The sequence below is a fragment of the Spinacia oleracea genome, chromosome 5 (assembly GCF_020520425.1).
Source record: "Spinacia oleracea cultivar Varoflay chromosome 5, BTI_SOV_V1, whole genome shotgun sequence".
Classification (NCBI taxonomy): Eukaryota; Viridiplantae; Streptophyta; class Magnoliopsida; order Caryophyllales; family Amaranthaceae; genus Spinacia; species Spinacia oleracea.
The window spans coordinates 126,620,067-126,643,895 of record NC_079491.1 but is presented as its reverse complement, the minus strand read 5'-3'; the positions used below and the strand labels follow the sequence as shown (position 1 = coordinate 126,643,895).

The 23,829-nt window shown below is 35.0% G+C and overlaps 2 protein-coding genes and 1 pseudogene across 4 annotated transcripts; all 3 read left to right on the top strand.

Moving 5' to 3' along the window:
• Nucleotides 1–1,668: 1,668 nt before the first annotated feature.
• On the top strand, nucleotides 1,669–4,090 carry LOC130461853 (replication protein A 70 kDa DNA-binding subunit C). Its single transcript, XM_056830091.1, has 10 exons — nucleotides 1,669–1,818; nucleotides 1,920–2,187; nucleotides 2,279–2,375; nucleotides 2,450–2,574; nucleotides 2,648–2,732; nucleotides 2,874–3,006; nucleotides 3,089–3,379; nucleotides 3,480–3,659; nucleotides 3,741–3,794; nucleotides 3,905–4,090. The coding sequence occupies exons 1-10, from the start codon at nucleotides 1,669–1,671 to the stop codon at nucleotides 4,088–4,090; spliced, it is 1,569 nt and encodes a 522-aa protein (XP_056686069.1).
• A 3,650-nt stretch (nucleotides 4,091–7,740) lies between these two features.
• LOC130459127 (uncharacterized) lies at nucleotides 7,741–18,579 on the top strand (annotated as a pseudogene).
• LOC130460682 (uncharacterized) lies at nucleotides 9,016–13,512 on the top strand. 3 transcript variants are annotated; one of them, XM_056828081.1, is made up of 8 exons: nucleotides 9,016–9,538; nucleotides 9,713–9,780; nucleotides 10,688–10,790; nucleotides 10,968–11,033; nucleotides 11,148–11,348; nucleotides 11,534–11,701; nucleotides 12,995–13,063; nucleotides 13,144–13,512. In XM_056828081.1, exons 5-8 carry the CDS (start codon nucleotides 11,235–11,237, stop codon nucleotides 13,207–13,209), a joined length of 417 nt encoding a protein of 138 aa, XP_056684059.1. In that variant the 5' UTR covers nucleotides 9,016–9,538; nucleotides 9,713–9,780; nucleotides 10,688–10,790; nucleotides 10,968–11,033; nucleotides 11,148–11,234; the 3' UTR covers nucleotides 13,210–13,512. The 3 variants fall into 3 exon arrangements, with proteins under 3 accessions (XP_056684059.1, XP_056684058.1, XP_056684057.1); XM_056828080.1 differs by having other exon boundaries at nucleotides 9,692–9,780; XM_056828079.1 differs by having other exon boundaries at nucleotides 9,016–9,780.
• Nucleotides 18,580–23,829: the final 5,250 nt, after the last annotated feature.

Genomic DNA, 23,829 nt, shown 5'->3' with positions numbered 1-23,829 from the left:
TTTGCGACTTAATATCGTTCCGGATATTATTTATCGTTTCGTATACGACGAATCACCGTCGTACGATACGATTTATTCGTTTCGCCTTGCTTACGAATATTCGCGATACGATATACAATTCAGATGCAAGGTCGTATCGTATAATACGTTTTCCAACTAATTCCCGAAAAGCTATTAAATGAATTTCCGATTCATTTAATCCGGTGATCTGTTACGTGTCATTGGTGTGACCTTGTAGGTTCAGTTAAGAGTAAGCTGTGAGCTTAATATTCATTAGAACTCACTGATCGGAAGCATTGCTCCAGCTAGCTGTTCCGATCACTTGATCTCACTGAATTAATTGTTCGCAATTAATCTGAACCTTGGTATTAGACTTAATGCACCTTGGGTGAAGGACATATTTCCTTCAGTCTCCCACTTGTCATTCAGACAAGTGTGCATTCACATTCCTTTGTCACTTAGTGTTACTTACTGAACATAAGGTAAGATCCAAGCCATCCTTATTAGGTCCAGAAGTGTTTCTCGGATTACAGAGCTCAACTGTTAAACTTTTACAGAAGGTTAAGCCTTAACCATTCTGAGCACGACCATGCATTTTACAATATCTAACTCTCCGAGAGGCCTTGTTACACAACAACACCATATCCTATCAAAGATAGGAGGACAATCCATTCTTGCAATCTATGAACACTCACTTTGATTCATAGTACGCCCAATAACTTCTTTTATAGCATCCTTTTACGGTGCGACGTTTAGCTAGCATCAAAGCGAACTAATTCTCAAACGAGCAGACATAATCGCTCATGTTCTGAGGAACGGTTTCTAATCACCATTAATGAGAACTACCTATGACATGACTTTAATCTCTTAAAGTGTTCTCATGGTCAATCCGATACAAGATCCAATAAGTATCTATGCAAAAGATTCTGACATCCAGTCACTCTAGTTCAAGAAAAAGAACTAAAAATCTACTTGCAATCTAATCTTCATTAGTCATTGGTCGTCCACCTTTCAATGACCTGAATTAGGGATCCTTTGTGACTTCAATATTCAAGTTCACTTATGGGTGTTTCTTTGTCGAAGAATCCATCTTGACATCCCATTTGAATGATTTGAATCACATGGACTTATCATCTATTACTATATACTAAAAGAGACACCAGGAATGACACGTGTCGATTCCTGGTGAAAAAATTTCCCGCCAATTTTTTTTTTTTTTTGTTTGTAGTTAATAATCTGTATAATATTAATGCATAATAATGGCTGACTTATTCTTTTTGTTTGTAGTTAATAATCTGTATAATATTAATGCATAATAATGGCTGACTTATTCTTTTTCCTTGGTGAATACGTGTACTTTCAAAATCTTTGGTCATTTGACCCAAAACTCACTGATCGGTAATACATTTCAAAAATTATATGCATAAAAAAAACACGGAGATCTTGACAAATAAGGGCCGGAAATATGACACCTATTTATTTCAGCTGCATTCTTCAAATCAGCGCCTATAAAAAAAAATTTGACATCTTTAGATTAGTAAATAAAATCTTTGAAAATATTCTATGCAGTATAAAAACCCGTGCCAATGAATCATTAAAAACCCACAAGTTCACTTGAGCATATTAAACACATAAACATACGATAGCTTTCAGACACAACAATCAACAATGGCAAAAGCTATCGCGATGATCAAGGACATAAATCCTACTGCGGAAAATTTGACACTACAAGTTAGAGTTGTTCGTTTATGGACAATGACGTCATTCAAAAATCCGGAGGATGTTTACTTTATTGACATGGTGTTGTTGGATGCAAAGGTAATCATTTTTATCTTATTTCAATTTTTATCGACAACTTTATTATCGTCTTCACATTACTAATTATTTAATTATGTTTGTCATTTCTCATTTCATGTTAGGGTGATAAAATACAAGCGACTATCAAGAAATCTTTGTTGAGAACATTTCAGCCTCTACTCAATGAGGGCGAACTATATACTATATCAAACTATCGTGTTGGAAAGAATAGTGGGGAATACAAGCCTACTGGTCACCCATACAAAATAAATTTTGTGCTTTTGATCCGTGTTAATGTCTTACATGCGGCAAATATTCCTACATATGGTTTTGATTTGGTGCCTTTTGATGCAATCATTTCAAATGGCCTAGATAGCACCTGTTTAGTGGGTATGATAAAGTTCTTTTCTTACGGAACATATGATATGAGTTATAGTATATAGATAGTTTGCTAACATAACATTATATTTTCATTCAATAGATGTGATTGGATATCTTTCTGGAGTAACAAGTAGTGATGATTATATGAGGAATGGAATTTATACAAAGCAACTCACTATTCAGTTAGAGGATCTACAGTAAGTTAAATAAATGTTTTTCTATATAAAGATTTTGAATCATGTATTATTAATATGTTCACGGGTAATTTCAGAAAAAATGTGATAAGTTGCACTTTGTGGAATCATTATGCTGATGAATTGAAAACTTGGTTGGCTGAGCACCCAAATTGTCAAGTTATACTTATAGTCCAGTTTGCGAAAATCAAGACTTGGCAAGGTATGGAATAAATTGATTGATGGTTATGAATAATTTAATAGTTATATAATATATCTATCTTATACATATAAAGGTACTAATGGATTATCAAGTTCACTTTTTGCAACAAGACTCCATATCAATTCAAATGTGGAGGAAATCAACGCTTTTAAAAATAGGTATGTAAATGAGAAGGTCTATATACTTCATATTGTATGTATACGCAGAAATGTATTATAAGAGATATATATTTCATGTTTAAATTCATAAAGTAAAAAGAATGATAACCGATATTTAAAAATATCGTTTGTCTTTTGTAGCTTTGGGAATGGAGGAAAGACTTCATCAGAAATGGTGACTCAACTAAGTAGTCATACCTCTCAGAAAAATGAAACTGAATTCCTAAAAAAATCTGAGAGAAAGCAGGTTGATGAGATACGTGAGACACAAGAGGCAAGTGATTAATATCTAACCTTTTCTTATATAATAATGTTCTGTGTAATGCACTTAACATAATACAATATTTTTTTTAAAGGTATGTTATTGTGTGACACTAGCTGTGATCGACTCTATAGAAACTGAAAATGGGTGGTTCTACCTCGCATGTAAGAAATATTATAAAAAAGTTCAAGAGATGAATGATGATGCGGGGGTGACAAAGTTTTGGTGTGATAAGTGCAATACTAATGTTGAGCCTGTTCCAAGATTTAAAGTCCAAATTCGGGTTGTTGATGATTCTGGAAGTGCTTCATTTGTTTTATTTGATCGTGAAGTGGTGCATATCTTGGGTAAATCTGCTTTATCCATAAGGGAATATCAGGCACAGGTAGTACACAATTCTATAATTTAATATTATCTTATTTGATGGTTTAAGTTTTTATGTAACCATGTTAATTGACACATATATTTGTTGATGGTGATGGCAGGAAGGCAATTTAGATTCATTTCCTAAAGATTTAGATGAACTTTTGGAAAGGAAGTATTTGTCTAAGATTAGGATTACACATTATAATCTTAAGCAAAATTGTCCAATATTCACAGTCACGAAAATCTCTGATGATGAAAACCTCATAAAGTCCTTCCAAGATGCTAATACTCCTGAAAAGGTAGTGTTAAGTTTTGTCGTAATCTATAGTATTATTTTGTATCCTTTACTAACATTTTTTGGTGTTTTTTCATATATATAGCAGCTTGAGCACGAGGAAATTGATGTTACTTCAAAGACTGTGAATGTCGGAGAGGTATTAATATTATTATCTTTTACCATTATCTAAGTTCACTTATAGATTTACATCTTAATACTATGTTCTTCCAGGGCTAAGCACTAACATTTATTTCAATATTATTGCAGACCACTATCACCATACACAGTGAGGACATGGACGAAAACTGTTCTAATAGTTGTATCACTCCAAACCAAAAAAGAAGTTCCAAAGATTTTGAAGACGATGGGAATCTTACATCTACTGAGCATTCTTCAAATAAGTACCAGCGAATTATTTCGATTAAACAAGAAAAAGACACCGCATATAACTAGAGTCAATATAGTTTACCTACGCTTTTCGTTTTAATTATTTATTTTGGAACATTCCAATTATTATGCATTGCATTTATATGACGTGAGGGATGATATGTGAGTTATTTTTGCGTCCTTTTAAGAGAATAGATTAAAATACATTTCCCAGTTTTCATTTTTCTAATTTGGTATATCTGCTTTTATCACTTGCCCACTGGTCACCAAATTCTAATTGCTCATGAATGCAAAGGCACACTGGTATGCAGTTAAGCTACGTTAACCTTTATAATATTTTTCCAATTACTGAAGAGTTCATCTGACGTTCATTGGAATAACTACTTGGTTGCATTTATTTGCACAAAATTAACACACAAAAGAATATATTTTCCAGTAACCGCATGATGTCCAAGAATATTAGCTTTATTAATGATACCCATTATAGAATTAAACTACTATTGCATGCATTTTCAGAATACAAGATGGTACTATTTTAAGTTGTCCCCTACACCTCAAGAAAGGGGTTTAAGAGAATAAACAGGTACCTGAGTATCAGGGGCATTATCATCAATGAAGGGTGCTGCAAGGCTGATAAATGACGCCTCACCTACACCAAAAAGCCTGGGAAAGAAAGAAAGAAAATCCTATGAGTAAGATCAGAAAAATATGCAGAACAGTGACAGAACAGTGAACAGACAGGTTGAACTTACATCCGGAAAACGGATGTGGACCAGAAATCCCACGAGCATGACTAATTAATTACAACAATAGTCCATATCAACAATCCAACTCCACTTGCATATAAAAGTATTCACACTGCAAAGCCAAAAAAAAGAGCCATTTACACTGTCATCAGTCTCATCACACAGCTTTGTGCACACCAACAGTAAATAATCACATCCCCTCGCAGTTACTTTGTGCACACCAACAGTAAATAATCACATCCACCCCATCTATAATTTTAAAAAATTCTTGAGTTTTGTATCATGTGAAAGGACAAAATACACAGGGGAGAGTTGATAATGAGTTTAGCTGAAAAACTGACATTAAAAAATAATTATTGATCAGAAAAATTCCTAAATAGACATTGTACTAAAGGATTCATGTGCATACAAGTGCAGTTAAATATGACTGTGCCCTGTCCAATGTTCATATTGTGTGTGTGTTTCGGGTCACATGTTCATATTTTCCATCTGTCGGTACATTATCAAGAACCATAGTGTGGGTTACAGGAAAAATAATCATTTGTGTAGCTCTTTGGACAGTAAAATAGGGATCCAATACAATATAATTTGATTTCAATATTGGTCGCCAACGTCTCTAACTTCGCTGCATTAAAAGACACAGACACCGCAAGATTTGCATATTATTCTCTATTATGAGGATGATAGCTATTCCCACCTAATTACATACAAGAGTATGATGTCGAGGCAGAAGTTGCGATGGACCACAGACGAAATAATGATGATCACATTACGAATAATAATAAAAAAGTATCTGTATAAAAAAAAATGTTGCAGGGTACATATTAAAATAAATATGAAAATTAATAAAAAGTTTGTATAAATAAAATTCATATTAGTAAAAGAGAATTAGAAAGTCTATAAAAATTATATTATATCGTTGTTTCAAATCTTAAAATTGACAATGTCAATAATATCTATTTGACTACTGTAAAAAATATATGTAATTATGTAAAATGTATATTTTACATATATAAATTAGGCACGAAATCAGTAAAAAGGAAGTAAATTTTCTGTAGAAATATATTATACCACTATAAAATATCTACGGAAATATTATACAGAGTATAGATCAAGTATCTTTCTAAAAGAGAATTAGAAAGTCTGTAAAAATTATATTATATCGTTGTTTCAAATCTTAAAATTGACAATGTTAATAATATCTATTTGACTACTGTAAAAAATACATGTAATTATGTAAAATGTATATTTTACATATATAAATTAGGCACGAAATCCGTAAAAAGGAAGTAAATTCTCTGTAGAAATATATTATACAACTGTAAAATATCTACGGAAATATTATACAGAGTATAGATCAAGTATCTTTCTAAAATTATCATAAGTTGTCCTAAAATTATGGTAGGAATATCAAATCAGTAAAAGGGAAGTAAATACTCTAAGAAAATATGACTGCATATCAATTCAGTGAATATCAATCATGAGGGATGGAAGTAAACTGTCTGTAGAAATATTGTTCAAATTCGTGAACAAATAAGAAAATATCTTGCAAAGTTAAATATTTGGACATCTTAATAATTTGTTTTCCTTCAAAATCCTTGACACATCATTTCTACACATGAAACAATGGATCAGGGTGATAAGTAAAAAGAAAGGTTAAATCGATTAACAAAAATGAAGGAAAAGCGTCAAAGGCTATCATATGAAGCACCAATGTCAGCAACTCAACCGAGAACACCACTTGGTGATATATCAAATGGTAGGTTTTTGTTTGTTTAAAGTTGTGTAATTTCAAAGAATCAATTAAAACGAATTTTTTACAAGCTACAAACTTATTAATATAGAGATTTTTTTAGTTTCCAATGGCAATGGAAAATCATCTGCAAGTCAAAATCAATTTCGTGCTCCGATTGTACTAGCAGCAATATCTCATAATAATGGAAAGGGCAATCCATGTTCTAGCATTGGGAATTGTTTTGGTACAAATGAAAATTCAATCCGTTCACTTATAGCGGGAAAACACATGATACAAAATGGAAGAATTCTACCAACAACAGAAACATATAGACCCGTGAGGTGTAAGACGAACAATGCACTTTGTGCGAGTAGTTCTACATGTATTAATTTTTTGATTTTTTTTTCATTTTATTGAAGAATATACCAATTTTGTGACATTAACAGTTCATCTATGGTTGCCTTTATAGCATCTGATCTCATTGATGATCTTCGTGGGAATGATTCAAATATTGACACAGAAGGTATGGACCACCCAAATATTTATCAACTTATAACGTTCTTTATAAACTGAATAAATGATAATGAGTTATAGTATTTATTATAACATCAGGGCATATTGATGAACTTAGTGAGGATGACGAGCATATTGACATAGAAGGTATGAACGATCACCAATAGATTTATCTTATTATGATTTAAGGAAATAATGTTATACTTATAGTTTTGGATTACATTATTTTAGTTTTAGTAAGACACTTACTGCTCATTTTCGTGAATGATTAGGTAGTAATATTTCCGGAGATAGTGCATCTGAAGGTACATATGTTGATTTATGTTCAAATATAAGTGTAGTATATTAATAGATTTTGCGATGTTATAATGTCATTTCCATATCCTCAATACAATATCAAACATGAATGTAGGCTATTGGGACATTGGGGATCCAACACATACTTGTGAATATTGTGGGGCAATAATGTGGTTTGAAGAGAGAGCATAGAAAGATCGAGTTACAGACCCAAAGTTTTCACAATGTTGCATGCAAGGAAAGGTCCAACTTCCTAAGCTTCAAGAACCACCTCAAACACTTCAGAATCTCTATAAGACTAAAGGTGCTAAAAGCAGAAGTTTCCTTGATAATATACGAGCATTTAACATGATGTTTGCTTTTACTTCAATGGGTGGAAAGATTGATTCATCTGTGAATAGAGGACGTGGACCATCTACCTTTAGATTGCATGGCCAAAATTACCACAGGATAGGGAGTTTACTACCACCGACAGGATCACCTCCAAAGTTTTCACAGTTATATATATATGATACTGAAAATGAAGTCTCCAACAAAATGCAATTTTTCAGGTATGTTTGTTATTTACTTACCAAAACCAGATATTTTAGAAGGTACTATCTTTATTCTAATATAAATTTTGGGTTTATATGAGTTCAAGTAATACAAAAAACTCATTAGATGGTGCTATTGTTGAGGATCTTCGACATATGCTTGATGAACATAATCCCCTAGCAAAGGCGTTTAGAGGGGCAAGGGACTGATTTGAATCCAAAAATCATCATGGTAGTGTTAAACTGAAACTCATTGGACGAAGAGAATCTGATGGAAGGACATATAATTTGCCTACTGCTTCTGAAGTAGCTGCTCTAATTGTTGGTGATATTGGAAGTTCTACGGAAGAAAGGGATATCATATTAGAGACGCAAAGCGGTCAATTACAACATATAACTGAGTTGCATCCCTCTTATCTAGCCCTGCAATATCCCTTATTATTCCCATATGGAGAGGATGGATACAGACTTGGTATTCAACTAAGGGACACACCCAAACGTCAAAAAAGAAAGAAACTGACTATGAGAGAGTTTTTTGCTTATAGAATTCATGAGAGACGTGATGAGGCCAAGACTCTTTTGTGGGCTCGGAAATTACTCCAACAATTTTTGGTTGATGGTCTTACAATGATAGAATCTGAAAGGTTGTGCTATGTCCGAACCCATCAAAAGAATTTGAGAGCAGATAATTACAAGAATGTGACAGGCTAGAATGGGAGAAAACACGAACTCTTCTTCTACCGGAAAACGCATTGTGTTACCTTCATCTTTTACCGGTGGTGCTAGATATATGGTTCAAAACTATCAGGATGCTATGGCTATTTGCAAATGGTATGGATATCCTGATTTTTTTATCACTTTCACTTGCAATCCAAAATGGCCAGAAATCATGAGATATGTGCAACAAAGAGGACTTAAACCAGAAGATCGACCGGATATTCTATGTAGAATTTTCAAAATCAAACTTGATCAGTTGACAAGAGATTTGAAGGATGAAAAAAATATTTGGAGGAGTACAGTCAGGTGAGATTTCAATGGAATTTACAGATTTTTCTTTAAAAATGTACTTCTACTGGTCTGCATTATGCAGATAACGTACCTGAACTGCTCCAAATTGACAAACACTAGTGGAAAAAACGCCTATTGTAGCCCCCTTGTTGAGGGGGGCATACATAAGTGAGCCTCAATAACCACCCAGTCAACGCGGGTCAAATATTTTACTAACAGATTGGGGCGGGCTTTTGTGGGGTTCGCTTCTATAGATACTGTTGAAGGGGGCTTTTTATTGCCCGCCTCAATAGACACTAGTCTAAAGGGGCGGGCTTATGTTTGTTCGCTTCAACAGGTCTTCACAATCTACTGCGTTTTAATTCTATCTCCTCCTCATTTCATCTGTTTCATTTCTCTCTCTTCTCTTCGCTCTCCTCTCTCCTCTCTCTCCTGGTTCAAAACTCCTCAAACCCGCTATTTCGTCAACAAATCGGGCTACCTCTCCTCACAGTCGTTGGCTTCCATGGAAGCTTTTCCTCCGCCTTCCATGGAAGAGTTACAAAGCTAGGGTATCTCCGCGACCTCTCTCCCTCGACTCTTCAAACTCGTCGATTTGTCTCCCTCCTCAAGCTAGGGTATATCGATTCGACCGTCATCTACTTAGCATTCTCGAGGAAGACGGCGTCGTTCTCCAAATGAGGTAACTCTTTCATCTCTCTCCATCTCTCCTGCATTCTTCCATTCTTTTAGGTTTTTGATTTTTCATATTATTTTTTATTAACTTTTTTGATTTATAATTTAGGTTTTTGATTATTTTTGTTGATTTTAACGATTTTTTATTTTCTAACGGGAGGTGCGGCTCGGGTTTCGGTAGGTCGTGGGTGGTCGGATGAGGCGACGCAAGCAAGGTGATGGCTTGCTGGTGGCTCTGATCTTGCGGTGGTAAATAGATCTTCTTCTTCTTCTTGGAATTACTCTCATCAGTTCCAATTAATGATTTACAATTGTGGTGAATTTAGGTTTTTTATTTTAGGTTTTTTGTCTCAAATTAGTTGCGGTGGTGGTGGTTTGTAATCTAAATTCGTTAATGAGTTTCTAACATACATTTCCTTTGATTTCTAATTGGAAGAGAGTCAGGCAACTAAACAGGGGATCAAGCCCGTACTATTTAGAACTTTTATGCTTTATCTTAGTGCTAGTTAGTATGTTGTTGGAGAAACTTGTTGTAAGACCATCAGATGGTTGCAGCAATGTCTACATCTGGACAACTTCAATGAATATGTCAGGGCAATCTGAATTTGTAAAACCGATATTTATTACATTCTTATTTTGATGTAAATTTGCGCAGACTATGAAATTATGCAATATGTGCTAAAAGTTGTTCTTTTACTAGTAAATTTGCAGCACTAGATGAGTGTATGGCAGTTATCCCTTTTATTTTTACTTTTGTTGTTCCTGCCTGCTAATGTTTTCTACCTGATGGTCTTGTGTTCATCTTGTTTTTTTTCCTTTTGTCTTGCTATGTACCTTACAGTTGCCCAGATGTCTTTGTCTCATGTTTTCTGTACTCAGCTCTAGTTTTGCATTGTTATGATTGACATAGAGTAATTATATCACAGTTTGTTGTGTGAACTCCGTTAAGGTTAGTTTCAACAATAGCTTCCCTCGTTCTATTTTTCCTAAGATGCTTGCTTGTTGAATTTTTTTTAACATTTTCAGACACAAGTCCTGATTTCCAGTTCCCACCTTTTTATACATGAGTTTTGCACTTGGCTTGGGAGCTATTTGAATCAAAAGCACATAGCAACCGAAGTGTAGGATCTTTAAGACAAATGATTTTATTTTGCAGCTATATATCCAAGTCCTGCAGCATCTAAAGCTGAGTTATATGTAGTCATGACCAGTATGGTTTATTTCAGGATCACAACCATGCTCAATGTGGAATTACAGAGGTATTCTACTAATTATTTAATTTCAGAAAATAGGTTGATGCATTTTTTTGCTTGTATATACATATACTGCTTTCCAATTTCCATCATATGTCTTGCATTCCTGGCTGTCATCTCATGGCTTTCTGAATTAATGTTCTTTTATAATGTTATGTCTGCAAACAAATGGAATGACGACAGTGTAGTAAACTGAAGGATTTGAAGACTGCATTTCTGACAGATGACGCAACAACAATTTGTTTAGAGGTGATTCATCTTCTTGAAATCGAATTCTTTGATTGAACTTATGTAATTTTGGGGAGGTTTTAGTTAATAATGATTTAGCGAACACGATTTTATATATTTGATTGTTTTGGTTAGATTCTGGAGAAAGGAGATCTTCAAGTTGCAGGGAAAGAAAGGGAGGCTCAATTGTCACTTCAGTTTCGTGATATTGCCACCATTGTCATGGAAAACACCATTAATCCTGACACGAAACGCCCTTACTCGATAACTATGATCGAACGTTTGATGCATGACATCCATTTTGCTGTTGATCCTTATAACAGTTCCAAAAAGCAGGTTTAGCACTGTTTTATCTACTGTATTGCTATGCATAATTCTTCTGATTTGTCTTATTTTGGGACATTTGATTAGCTGTATCTTTGATTGTTGCACTTTGTAAATTACAGTATAAAGTTGAGATAAATTATGGTTTTATTGTGTAGTTTAGTTCATAAGTTAATTCTATGCATCGTGAATTACAGGCACTAGATGTTATTCACCGGCTTGTAAAGAAATTTCCCATCAAAAGATCTCCAATGAGACTTCGACTTACTGTTGGTGAGAAGAATTTTTCCACTATATTGGAGAAGCTAGGCACTTGGAATGGTGAGATTGTGACTATGGATGAATCTGGAACTCAATTTTCAGTTGTAAGTTCGCAGATATCTGTGGCTGCTTCTCACTTTCTGTTATGATATGAATTCTTTTTACTTATATTTTTTTACTTTTAAGTACTTGATTATCGTACTTTAACAATTAATAAAGCGTATTCAATGCCTTTTTATGAAGTTGCATAAAAGTATGTCTTTGGTGATATGCAAGGTGATGTTTGGGTTGTTTGATACCTTGTTTTCATTAGGCAAGTGCTTTTTATGTATTATACAACAGTCCTGTGACTCTTTGAGTCTTGGCAATGTTTCTTCAACAGGTCCTATATACAACGGGTGTAGTTTTACAACGAAGATTGGTACCCTAAATTTCATTCATGTCTTTTAACCCGTTTGTGAAGTTGACTTTTATTGGATTTGGGGTGACTTTTATGTGATTTTGGTTAACTAAGTCCACTGCATACAGATACACTGGCCTATGGTTTTTGTACGGAAAATTTTGCATCTTCTTACATTGTTATTTTATCTTTCACATTGCCACAGTAGTCTAGGGACTTTGCATGTATATGTCTGCTTCTCCATGATTTATTATGCTTCGCATGGAATTTGGATTTTATCCTTGTCGGACACCTCTTTCCAAAGCTGATACTTTCCTGGCGCAGATAAAACGAAAGTAAAGAGTTTCTAGGATAAAAGACGAGTAAAGAGCTAGAACTTGTCATCTATTCAAGGGTAGATAGCCCAATCACAATGTGAAAGCATGCCCTTGAGGTTATAGGCAGTTTCCTGCAAAACCTTGCTAGTTGCTGGTGGCCGATTTAGAACTCTCGAACATAGGTCTTGGTGACAATGACATTTTGTTTACTTCCCTCTTTCTGAACATGACGTCTCCTGCCAAATCCTACAAGTTTAACGGAGTAGGGAGGATGGCCAACGGTTCTTTTGAAAGCCATGCTTTCAAGGCTTTTAGTAGTTTGAGCCTGTAAACTATCCTTCTAGTCCTCGGTGGCTCGTTGATATAAAAAAAATCTAGGTTTCTGGAGACGTAGACATCTTTCTACTTCTTTCTTTTGGAATAACAAACTCTCAATGTACACATTACTTTGCAGTAGAACATATGAACACTGAGACAAACAAGGAGAGAGATGCTAGGTGTAGGATGTGAATAAATTTGGGGCTCTCAAAAATAGAAAATACTCTTTTATTGAGTTCTTCCTCTACAGCCTCCCACACACATGCTCTCCCTCTCTCCAGTATGTTACTAGTTTTCTCTGTTACTTTCTTTTGCTTCAGAATAAGTTGAGCTTCATTTTTTTTTTATCTTTTGATTTTCAGGATGACCAGAAGATGGCAGCAAGGTTGGCTAACACAATGTGCAATTCACTTAAAGGAAGACCTGCCCTGGTATAGTCATACTTCTTTTTATTGCATGATTGCAAATTCTAATTTGTGGGTGGCTATTTTAAAGGTTTTGTTTGGTGCAGGGTCGTATTTTCCAAGGAAAGGAGCCACCTCAATTTGTTGCTATATTTAGCCTATGGTTGTGCTAAAGGTACTTGCAGGGATCGAGTCGATTGGAATTAGAAAGTCAACACGGCCTTAATTAAGGTTTGTAATGCATGATCTAAAGGGAGCTAAGTGGCCGGATTAGAGAAATTTGTTAGACTAGCTCTCTAGCCTTTTGTCTTTATTTGTTAATATTAGTGTTAATTTGTTAGACTAGCTAGCTAGGTGTTTAAAAATTGTAAACGTACGTACTATACGCTTTTCTCTATTGGGTTAATATAAATGAAGTTAATTTCATGATTTATTAATAAAAATAAGCAGATTCATACATTTGCTATTCTGGTGTTGATTGGTGCGTGTACAGGTTTCAATGCTCAATGGTGTATATATATAGATTTGGTTATTGCCACCTATTTTATATTTTAAAAGAATTTGGAAAAAAAAAATAATGTTGTTGAAGGGGGCTTTTAATGTACGCCTCGACAACATATGAATTTATGGCGCCAATGTACAGGTATTGGCGCAAAAATACAGGTCTGTTGAGGGGGGCATTTAAGAAGTGAGCCTCAACAGAGGTGTCTGTTGAGGCGGGCTTTTGTAAAGCCCCCCACAACAGGTCCTTATTTTTCGCTTTGGTTTTGGCCTGTTGAGGCGGGCTTTTGAAAGCCCCCCACAACAGACTACCTGTTGAGGCGAACAAAGCCCGCCTCAACAGCTATGTGAGCTGTTGAAGCCACGTCTGTCGAAGCGGGCCTTGTTCGCCTCAATAAGCCCAAAATGCCCCCCTCAACAGGTATTTTTTCCACTAGTGAAATGACAAATTTTCTATAATGGAAGCAGTTGAGCTGATTTTTAGTTTGTACGTTGTAGGTTTGAGATTTACTTAGTTACATTGTTGCTTTAGACATTTGTTTTATTTACTCCACAGATATTTATTTATTGTGTTTAGTGGGTAAAAAGATGCTCCTAAATAATTATAATATTATTTGATTATATGTGCAGTGATCTATACAGTTGAATTTCAAAAGCGTGGCCTACCTCATGCTCATATTTTGTTGTTCTAGAACCAAGAAAACAAGTATCTTAGTGGTGATGACATCGACAAGATTATTTCAGCGGAAATACCGGATAAAGAAACACATCCTAAGTTATATAACTTGGTTAGAGATTGCATGTTTCATGGTCCATGTGGTTTACATAATGTTCAGGCCCCGTGTATGAAAGATGGGAAGTGTTCAAAACATTACCCTAAAAAGTTCAATGAAAGAACAACGATTGGTGATGATGGATATGCTAATTATAGGAGGAGGAATAACGGTAGGACAGTAGAAAAGAATGGAGTTACTTTAGATAATAGATATGTTGTTCCATACAATCCTTATCTACTCATGAAATATGGAGCTCATATCAATGTTGAATGGTGCAACCAATCAAGATCAATTAAATATATTTTTAAATATATCAATAAAGGTCATGATCGAGTAACTGCACCAGTAAGTCAAGCAGGCGGAGATGATGAGAATAACCACAACAAAGACGAGATAAAGTCGTACTACGATTGCAGGTAAGTCTCCTATAACATTAACGACCTTACATGTATTTTTTTTAAACTATTTGCTAATAACATTATATTTAAGATTGACTATGTGGCATGAATGAATGGTCGAGCATTGGCAACTAAATATATGATAGAGTGTATGACTTATAAATTTCTTCATTCGTAACATATTCAGGCTTTTTCCTAAAGGGGCATTCATACACTAAATGTGTTAGCACTGAGCATTTTATATTAGGTTGTACGAAGTTTTACCATCAAAGTCATCAAGAATTGTTTTTAATAAGGACTCCACTGTACACACCATTTAGGAAGCTAAGACAATTTTTTATAACTAGATTATCATACCACAAAACATCATACACTATTTGATCATGATAATGATAAAAAATATGGTACCAAAAAAATCTGCCAAAGACACACACCATAATTGACATACCTGTAATGTTAGTGCTCTATGTGGCTGACCATACCAGACCTCATAGTCAGCAATATCTTGCAGTCGAAAGTCCTGCACAAATTTATCACATTAATTTCAAGCATTTAAACTCTCATAATAAAACAAGTAAATAAAACCTATTATTTATAAAATCTCTTGATGATTTCATGTTAAAATGAGAAAATAAAAAAAATTAAACTATTATAAAATCCCCTGATGATTTAAGAAACAACCATCAAACGTTTGAAAAAAAATAAAATTGGATGAAACATTAAGGCGCATTAATCCCACTACAGGTAAATATATCTTGATATTGATTCTCACATGATGTTCATAATATAATTTAGATTGAATATGGAACAACTCTAAAAAGAGCAAAAACATATCAGTCTTTATATAGAAAATAATAGATATATAGATGCATAAACTATATGAAGAAGAATGTAAGAATATGATATATGAAGCAAAAATAATACAAAATGTAAGGCAAAATGTATGAATACGATTAGAGAAGAACACACACTTATATAAGTAGGCAACTGTTCCCAGAATTACAAACACCGCACAATTATGAAAAAAATCCCCACATTACTTCATAAAAGTGCAACTCATAACATAAGTGTGATCTTGCTCTTTAGTTCAAATGTCAGCAAAAGTCATTACATAACTATAAACAGATGCTTCAGAGCTTAAATATAAGAATGTTTAATATGATGTACTAAAACTATCCATACATGCAGTTAAATATCAGTTACATAATAAATGCATTATACAAGATTAGAAATCATTTTGATTGCACCCTAAATTTTTTCAGAATATTGTTTCTGCCCTTTTTTCAAACAAATGAATATATAGGACATTACAAGGATTATTTTGAATGAATTATAATTTAATTATGTTTCTTATTCATCAATTTTAAGTCATTAAAATTACAGGTACATTTCTCTATGTGAAGCAGTTTGGAGAATCCTTGGATATGATATTTATTATCGAACTCCATCAGTTCAAAGGTTGAGCTTTCATCTACCTAATGAACAAAGTATTGTATTTGAAGACGATGAGCCACTCGATAACATTATTAACAAACCCGGAATTGACCAGAAAATGTTTTTGGGCTGGATGGAATTGAATAAAACAGATCCCATAGCAAGACAATTAACTTATGCTGAAATTCCAACAAAGTTCATGTGGAACAAGGATGGAAGTAGAGAATGGAGCACGAGAAACAAAGATTATCTATTGGGAGAGTATATTATGTACCTCCGGGCAGTGGAGAATTGTACTATTTGAGTGCTTTGTTGAATACAATTCAAGGTGCAACATGTTACGAAGACATCAGGATTGTTAATGGTGTATTGTACTCCTCATTCAAAGAAGCTTGCTATGCACGTGGATTACTAGACGATGACAAAGAATATATTGATGGTATGACAGAAGCAAGTTTTTGGGGATCAGCACAATATTTAAGAAGTCTTTTTGTGACTTTATTGTTGTCAGGCAGTATGTCTAGACCCGAATTTGTATGGGAGCAAATATGGAAATTCCTTGGAGACGATATTCTTCATAGGCAAAAACGTATCCTCCAAATACCTGGTACGGCGGAATTTTAAGGTTACTTATCGTATTTTAAGATTTCCAAAATTTTATTTGAATTCTAAAAATATTTTTTGTATGATTAACCCTTTCTAATATAATATTTTGCAAAAATGATTGTATAACTAATCAATTTCTTTTCTGATTTTTTATTTTTATTTATGATTAGACTTGCAGTTAAGTGAAGACCAAATCAAGAACTACACTTTAGCCGAGATAGAGAAACTGCTTCGATGTAACGGACGCACTCTTGCACATTTTCCTCCAATGCCGTTTCCAGATCAGATTTTAGTCTCTGATGGTCTTAACAAACTAATCCAAGAAGAACTTCGTTATGATAGAACATCCTTAGACATAGAGCACAAAAGATTAGTTTCATTTCTTACTAATGAGCAGAAAGAGGTTTATAAGGAAATAATGGGTGCTCTGGCAGAAGATAAAGGGGGTGTTTTCTTCCTTTACGGATATGGAGGCACAGGAAAAACATTCATGTGGAAAACTCTATCGGCGGCTATTAGATGCCAAGGTGAAATTGTACTTAATGTGGCATCAAGTGGAATTGCGTCTCTTCTTCTTCCCGGAGGCAGAACTGCTCATTCTAGATTTGCAATTCCTATCAATGTGAATGAAGATACAACTTGCGAGATTAAACAAAGAGCACCATTGGATGAACTTTTAATTAAGACAAAGCTCATTATTTGGGATGAAGCACCAATGGTTAACAAGTTTTGTTTTGAAGCTCTAGATAGAAGTTTGAGAGATATTCTCAGATTTTCAAATCCAAATAGTATGGAACAACCATTCGGTGGAAAGATTGTTGTTTTTGGAGGAGACTTTCGACAAATTTTACCGGTTGTCCCAAAGGGAAGTCGTCAAGATATTGTTTTTGCAGCCATAAACTCTTCCTATTTATGGAATTTTTGTCGAGTGTTATCTCTGACACGAAACATGAGACTGCAAGTGGGAAGTTCAGAAGATTCAAATGAGATAAGAGAATTTTCAGAGTGGATATTGAGAATCGGAGATGGTAAGGAAGGAGAACCTAATGATGGGGAGACTACCATAGAGATTCCAGATGATGTGTTGATTAGAGATGTTGTAACTAATCCTGTTGCAGCAATTGTTGATAGTATCTACCCATCTGTCTTGGAGAACTTGGATGACCCAAAGTTTTTCCAAGGTAGAGCTATTCTTGCTCCAACAAACGAGTGTGTAGAGGAGGTAAATGAACATTTGCTGTCCATGATATCAGGAGAACAGAAAATATACCTAAGTTCAGATAGTATTTGCAAAGCAGATATACGGGGTAATCAAGAGCTATATACAACTGACTTCTTAAACAGCATCAAGTGTTCTGGGCTACCGAATCATACCCTAAAACTGAAGGTAGGAGTCCCTGTTATGTTACTTAGGAACATAGACCAACCTTCTGGTTTATGTAATGGTATGAGATTAGTGGTTACACAGTTGGGTAACCATATAATTGAGGCTAAAATCCTATCGGGAAGCAAGATTGGTCACAAAGTTTTCATACCTCGACTACTCTTGACCCCATCTGACACAAAATTGCCTTTCAAGCTTCAGCGTAGGCAATATCCATTGGTTGTTTGCTTTGCTATGACTATAAACAAAAGTCAAGGCCAATCTCTTTCACATGTAGGTCTATATCTTCCTAGACCGGTCTTTAGTCATGGGCAACTATATGTTGCAATTTCAAGGGTTACCAGGAAAAGTGAGTTGAAAATTTTGATATGTGATAAGGATGGCCTGACATATAATACTACCCAAAATGTAGTATACAAAGAAGTATTCCAGAATTTAGGTTAACGAGGTAATTTTAACTTTTGTTATTTATTTACCGACTTAACTATATATTTTAAGTGACAATTTAAAACAAATATTTCATATGTTTATTGCAGATACATTATGAGATATCATGTCCTTGTGGAATACAAGAGAGGCATAGTGGGAAAACTTTAGTTTATGTAAACTTTAAAAAAAAAAATTCCTTTTTTATAGTTCAAACACATAAATCGGAACTTACAGGATTGGTGTTTTACCTTGAGTAATTTAACTTGGTATTTTTCATCTTTATTAAATAAACATAATGCATGCATGCTAAAACTTAAATCAGATTGGTCCCTATATTGAATAATAAAATCAGTGAACTTACAAAAACAAAAACATAAAATGAGTAATAAGCAATTTTCTTTTGCATGAACATGGTGCTTGCATCACAAAAATAAACTTTGAGATTGTAATTAGTTGTAAAAAATATCTATAATGTTAAACAGGATCTCTGAGTAAATTTGATAAAAAGACACTTACAGGTCCAACAAAAATTCGAAAGATATGTCTTTCCTCCAATAGTAGTGATCAGATCTCACCTTTTTCGAAAAAATTATCCCGATCTAATTTTTCAATAAGCACAGAAGATCTTTCAATATCCTGAATTCAACCAAAATTATAGTTACCATGAAAGATTTATAATTATAAAATGCAAATTCAACAGTATTTTGTTAAAATCAATTGCAAAATAAACAAAATTATCTTACCAGAGCGTTGGTAGGGAGGAGGAACGAAGGAGATGGTAATCGCTTGAATGCATGCGTCCCAAACAATAAGTCAACTCATTTGTTTACTCATGTCAACTCAAGCATTCCTGAACCGCTGCAGGTGAAAAATCTGATACTTTTCACTATAATTATCAAAATCAAGAGATTTTTTATGAAACTTTGAGATAGAATTAGACTTGGAGAAAACAAGAAGCAACCTATAATAAGTGGCCTTCAAGGTTGCAATTAGCTGTTTTGTTTGACAGTTGGGATGGATTTCTGAGAACTTTTTGTGAATTGAGGCTATGGTGATTGTTTGGTTGGAGAAGATGAATGGGGTGGCGGAAGAAACGAGAAGGTTTCCCACTGATTTTTTTTTCTTCTTTTTTTTCCTTTTTTTTTGTTTTAGATATTACCACGTTCTCCTGACAAACTTACCCTTTGGTCAAATTCAAAGATACTAGCACAGTAGCACGTTCCTTGGTTTCCTACTCTTAACCAACTTAATCTCATTAGTTCCTACAGTTTTTTATTTTAATTTTATTTTAATTGTTACTTTTATTAATAGATTTTACATTTTAATTTTATTTTTATTGTTCCTTGGTTTCTCACTCCTAACCAACTTAATTACTCATTATTGTTACTTATTTACATATTTTTATTACATTTAAAAAAATGATTATATATTCTTATAATCAATATTAATGTTATAATCTTCGTGGTCATAGAGAATGGTAGGATATAATAAAAATAATTAATTTATAATCTCCTTACATTTTGATGCAGATAACTAACTAAGTTTCACCAATTCTCTCATAATTAGCGAGATTATGGGCTTTAATAACTTGGTGTCGTTTAAGCTTATTACATATAACTACAAGATACGACCAAACATGTTCGCCTATTTCAAAATAATATCCGATATTTTTATAAAGTTTAGTGGTATGAAAAAATTATTTGTTACAATTTACGGAGTACATTTTTAGGAGTACCTTCTAAATTATTTTGGATTACCGTGCGTGGCACGGGTCCTGCACTAGTTTAATACTAAACCAAAATTAAATGAATATGAAATAATAAATTTCATAAATATGAAATGGTTAAACCAATTGTTTTAAACATAGATCTAACAGATGTTCTAAAACAATACTTAGAAAATCAAAGCCATTCTCCAACATGCTTGATTCCCATGGTTGCTACATGTGCGTTGTGTTTCACTTGTGTCAACGGTTTAGTCAATGGATCTGCGACGTTGTCGTCAGTTCCAACCTTGCAAATCTCGATTTCTTTTCTTTCAACGATCTCTCGAAGTATATGAAATCGCCGCAGTACGTGTTTGGACTTCTGGTTGCTCCTAGGATCCTTTGCCTGGGCAATGGCTCCGCTATTTTCGCAATACAAAGCCACTGGTCCTTTAATGGAGGGGACAACCCCAAGTTCTCCGAAGAACTTCCGAATCCAAATAGCATCCTTTGCTGCTTCTGAGGCAGCAATGTGCTCGGCTTCAGTTGTAGAATCCGCAATAGTGCTTTTCTTAGCACTTTTCCATCTTACTGCTCCGCCGTTGAGGTAGAACACAAACCTAGACTGTGATCTGAAATCATCACTGTCGGTTTGAAAGCTTGCGTCCGTATAGCCCTTAATAATCAACTCATCTGTACCACCATAAACCAGAAACTTATCCTTAGTCCTTTTCAGGTACTTTAGGATGTTCTTGGCAGCAGTCCAATGTGCCTCACCTGGTTCTGACTGGTACCTGCTCGTTGCACTGAGTGCGAACGAAATATCCGGCCTTGTACAAATCATAGCATACATGATGGATCCAATAGCCGAAGCGTATGGAATTCCACTCATCTTTCTACGCTCATCAGATGTTCTAGGACACTGATTCTTGCTTAGATATGTGCCATGTGACATGGGTAGATGGCCTCTCTTGGCTTCCATCATATTGAACCTAGCTAGCACTTTGTCAATGTAAGTGCTCTAGCTTAGTCCAATCATCCTCTTTGATCTATCCCTATAGTTCTTGATGCCCAATATGTACTGTGCCTCTCATAAGTCCTTCATTGAGAAACACTTTCCAAGCCAAGTCTTTACATACTCCAACATAGGAATGTCGTTTCCAATAAGCAGTATGTCATCAACATACAAGACTAGGAATGCAATTTTGCTCCCACTGACCTTCTTGTATACACAAGATTCGTCCTGATTCTTGATGAAGCCAAACTTATTGACTGCTTCATCAAATCATTTATTCCAACTGCCTGATGCCTGCTTTAGTCCGTATATGGACTTCTTAAGCTTGCATACCTTTCCTTGGTTCTTTTGATCGACAAAACCCTCCGGCTGCGTCATAAACACAGTCTCTTCAAGAACACCATTCAAGAAGGCAGTTTTGACATCCATTTGCCATATTTCATAGTCATGAAAAGCGGCAATCGCAAGGATTATCCGAATAGACTTAAGCATCGCGACTAAAGAAAAGGTTTGATCGTAGTCAACGCCGTGAACTTGCCTGTAACCTTTTGCAACCAATCTAGCCTTGTATATGTATACAATTCCATCTCTGTCTTTCTTCAACTTGAAGACCCATTTGCATCTGATAGGTGTAAACCCATCCGGCAAATCAACCAAATCCCAGAATTGATTTTCAGACATGGAGTCTATTTCAGATTTCATGGCCTCTAACCATTTAGTGGAGCTTGGGCTCGTCATAGCTTGCTTGTAAGTCATAGGTTCATCACTATCCAATATGAGAACGTCTAAGTTTCCAGTCAAGAGGACGCCTGTCCATCTGTCCGGCTGAAATATAGTTCTACTTGACTAACGAGGGGAAACAACGTTTTGAGGAACTACTCCCATTGGGTCTTCTAAAGACCTTGGAGATTCATCAACCTGAACTGCATCTAAAGAGTTCTTAGTTAGTTGTTCATCTCGAATCTCTTCGAGGTCTATTATTCTCCCACTTGTCAATTTGGAAATATGATTTCTTTCCAAAAAGACACCGTCACGAGCAACGAAAACCTTGTTGTTTGACTTGTTGTAGAAAAAATACCCCTTTGTTTCTTTTGGATACCCAACGAAGAAACATTTGTCAGATTTCGGTTCGAGCTTGTCCGAAACTAATCGATTGACATATGCCTCGCAACCCCAAATCTTCAGAAAAGACAACTTTGGAAGTTTCCCAGTCCATAATTCGTATGGAGTCTTTTCAACAGCTTTTGACGGAGCACGATTCAGTGTGAGTTCTGCAGTTTGCAACACATGTCCCCAAAATTGTAAAGGAAGTTCGGCTTGACCCATCATTGACCTGACCATATCGAGTAAGGTCCCGTTTCTCCATTCCGACACTCCATTCCATTGAGGTGTCCCCGGAGCAGTCAATTCAGAAAGAATACCGCATTCTATTATATGGTCATCAAACTCATGGCTAAGATATTCACCTCCTCGATCCGATCTTAGAGCTTTGATTTTCTTGCCATGTTGATTCTCTACTTCATTTTGAAATTCTCGGAATTTCTCAAACGATTCAGACTTGTGTTTCATTAAGTAAATATAGCCATATCTACTGAAATTGTCCGTAAACGTTATGAAATTGCTGAACTCACCTCTAGCTTTCGTACTCATAGGCCCACATATGTCCGTATATATTAGCCCTAGTAGTTCGCTTGCTCTTTCTCCCACCTTTGAGAAAGGTTGCTTTGTCATTTTGCCAAGTAAACAAGATTCGCATTGATCAATCTTCTCTAAGTCGAATGATTCTAGAATTCCTTTCCGTTAAAGTAATTCCATGCGCTTTGTGTTTATATGGCCTAATCGACAATGCCACAGAAATGTGAGATCCGAATCACCAGTTTTAGCCTTTTTAGTATTTATGTTATAAATGTGTTTGCTCGTATCTAGCACATATCGACCGTTTTCTTGTTGTGCTGAACCATAAAACATTCCATTCAAAGAAAAAGAACAACTATTGTCTTTAAATTGAAAACTAAAACCTTTAGAATCCAAACTTGAAACGGAAATAATGTTTCTGGTGATACTAGGAACATGGTAACAGTTTTCTAGTTCCAGAACAAAATCACTAGGCAAAGAAATAAAATAAGATCCTACGGCTAATGCAGCAATCCGTGCTCCATTTCCCACGCGTAGATCCATCTCGCCTTTATCAAACCTTCTACTTCTCCTTAGTCCCAGCGAATTGGAACATAAGTGTGAGCCAAAACCAGTATCTAATACCCAAGAAGTAGAATTAGCAAGATTACAATGTATAACATATATACCTGAAGTAGAAGCAACGTTCCCGTTCTTCTCATCTTCCTTTCTCTTCAAGCACTCCCTCTTCCAATGCCCCTTCTTCTTGCAGTAGAAGCATTCAGAGTCGGCAGGAGAACGAGTCACCCTCTTCTCTTTACCAGAACTGGTGCCGTTGGACTTGGATGAGGGCGTAGCCTTGCCCTTACCCTTCTTTCCTTTATTCTTGCCTGATTTCTTGAAGTTCATGCCCTTACGCACCATAAGCACA

Excerpts from the sequence above, each read along its gene's own strand:
- LOC130461853 (XM_056830091.1), top strand. The coding sequence starts at position 1,669 with ATGGCAAAAGCTATCGCGATGATCAAGGACATAAATCCTACTGCGGAA. Across the intron at positions 2,733-2,873 it reads ATCAACGCTTTTAAAAATAG|CTTTGGGAATGGAGGAAAGA; the intron begins GTATGTAAATGA and ends TGTCTTTTGTAG. Across the intron at positions 3,795-3,904 it reads AGACTGTGAATGTCGGAGAG|ACCACTATCACCATACACAG; the intron begins GTATTAATATTA and ends ATATTATTGCAG.
- LOC130460682 (XM_056828081.1), top strand. The coding sequence starts at position 11,235 with ATGGAAAACACCATTAATCCTGACACGAAACGCCCTTACTCGATAACT. Across the intron at positions 11,349-11,533 it reads ATAACAGTTCCAAAAAGCAG|GCACTAGATGTTATTCACCG; the intron begins GTTTAGCACTGT and ends CGTGAATTACAG. Across the intron at positions 11,702-12,994 it reads CTGGAACTCAATTTTCAGTT|GATGACCAGAAGATGGCAGC; the intron begins GTAAGTTCGCAG and ends TTTGATTTTCAG.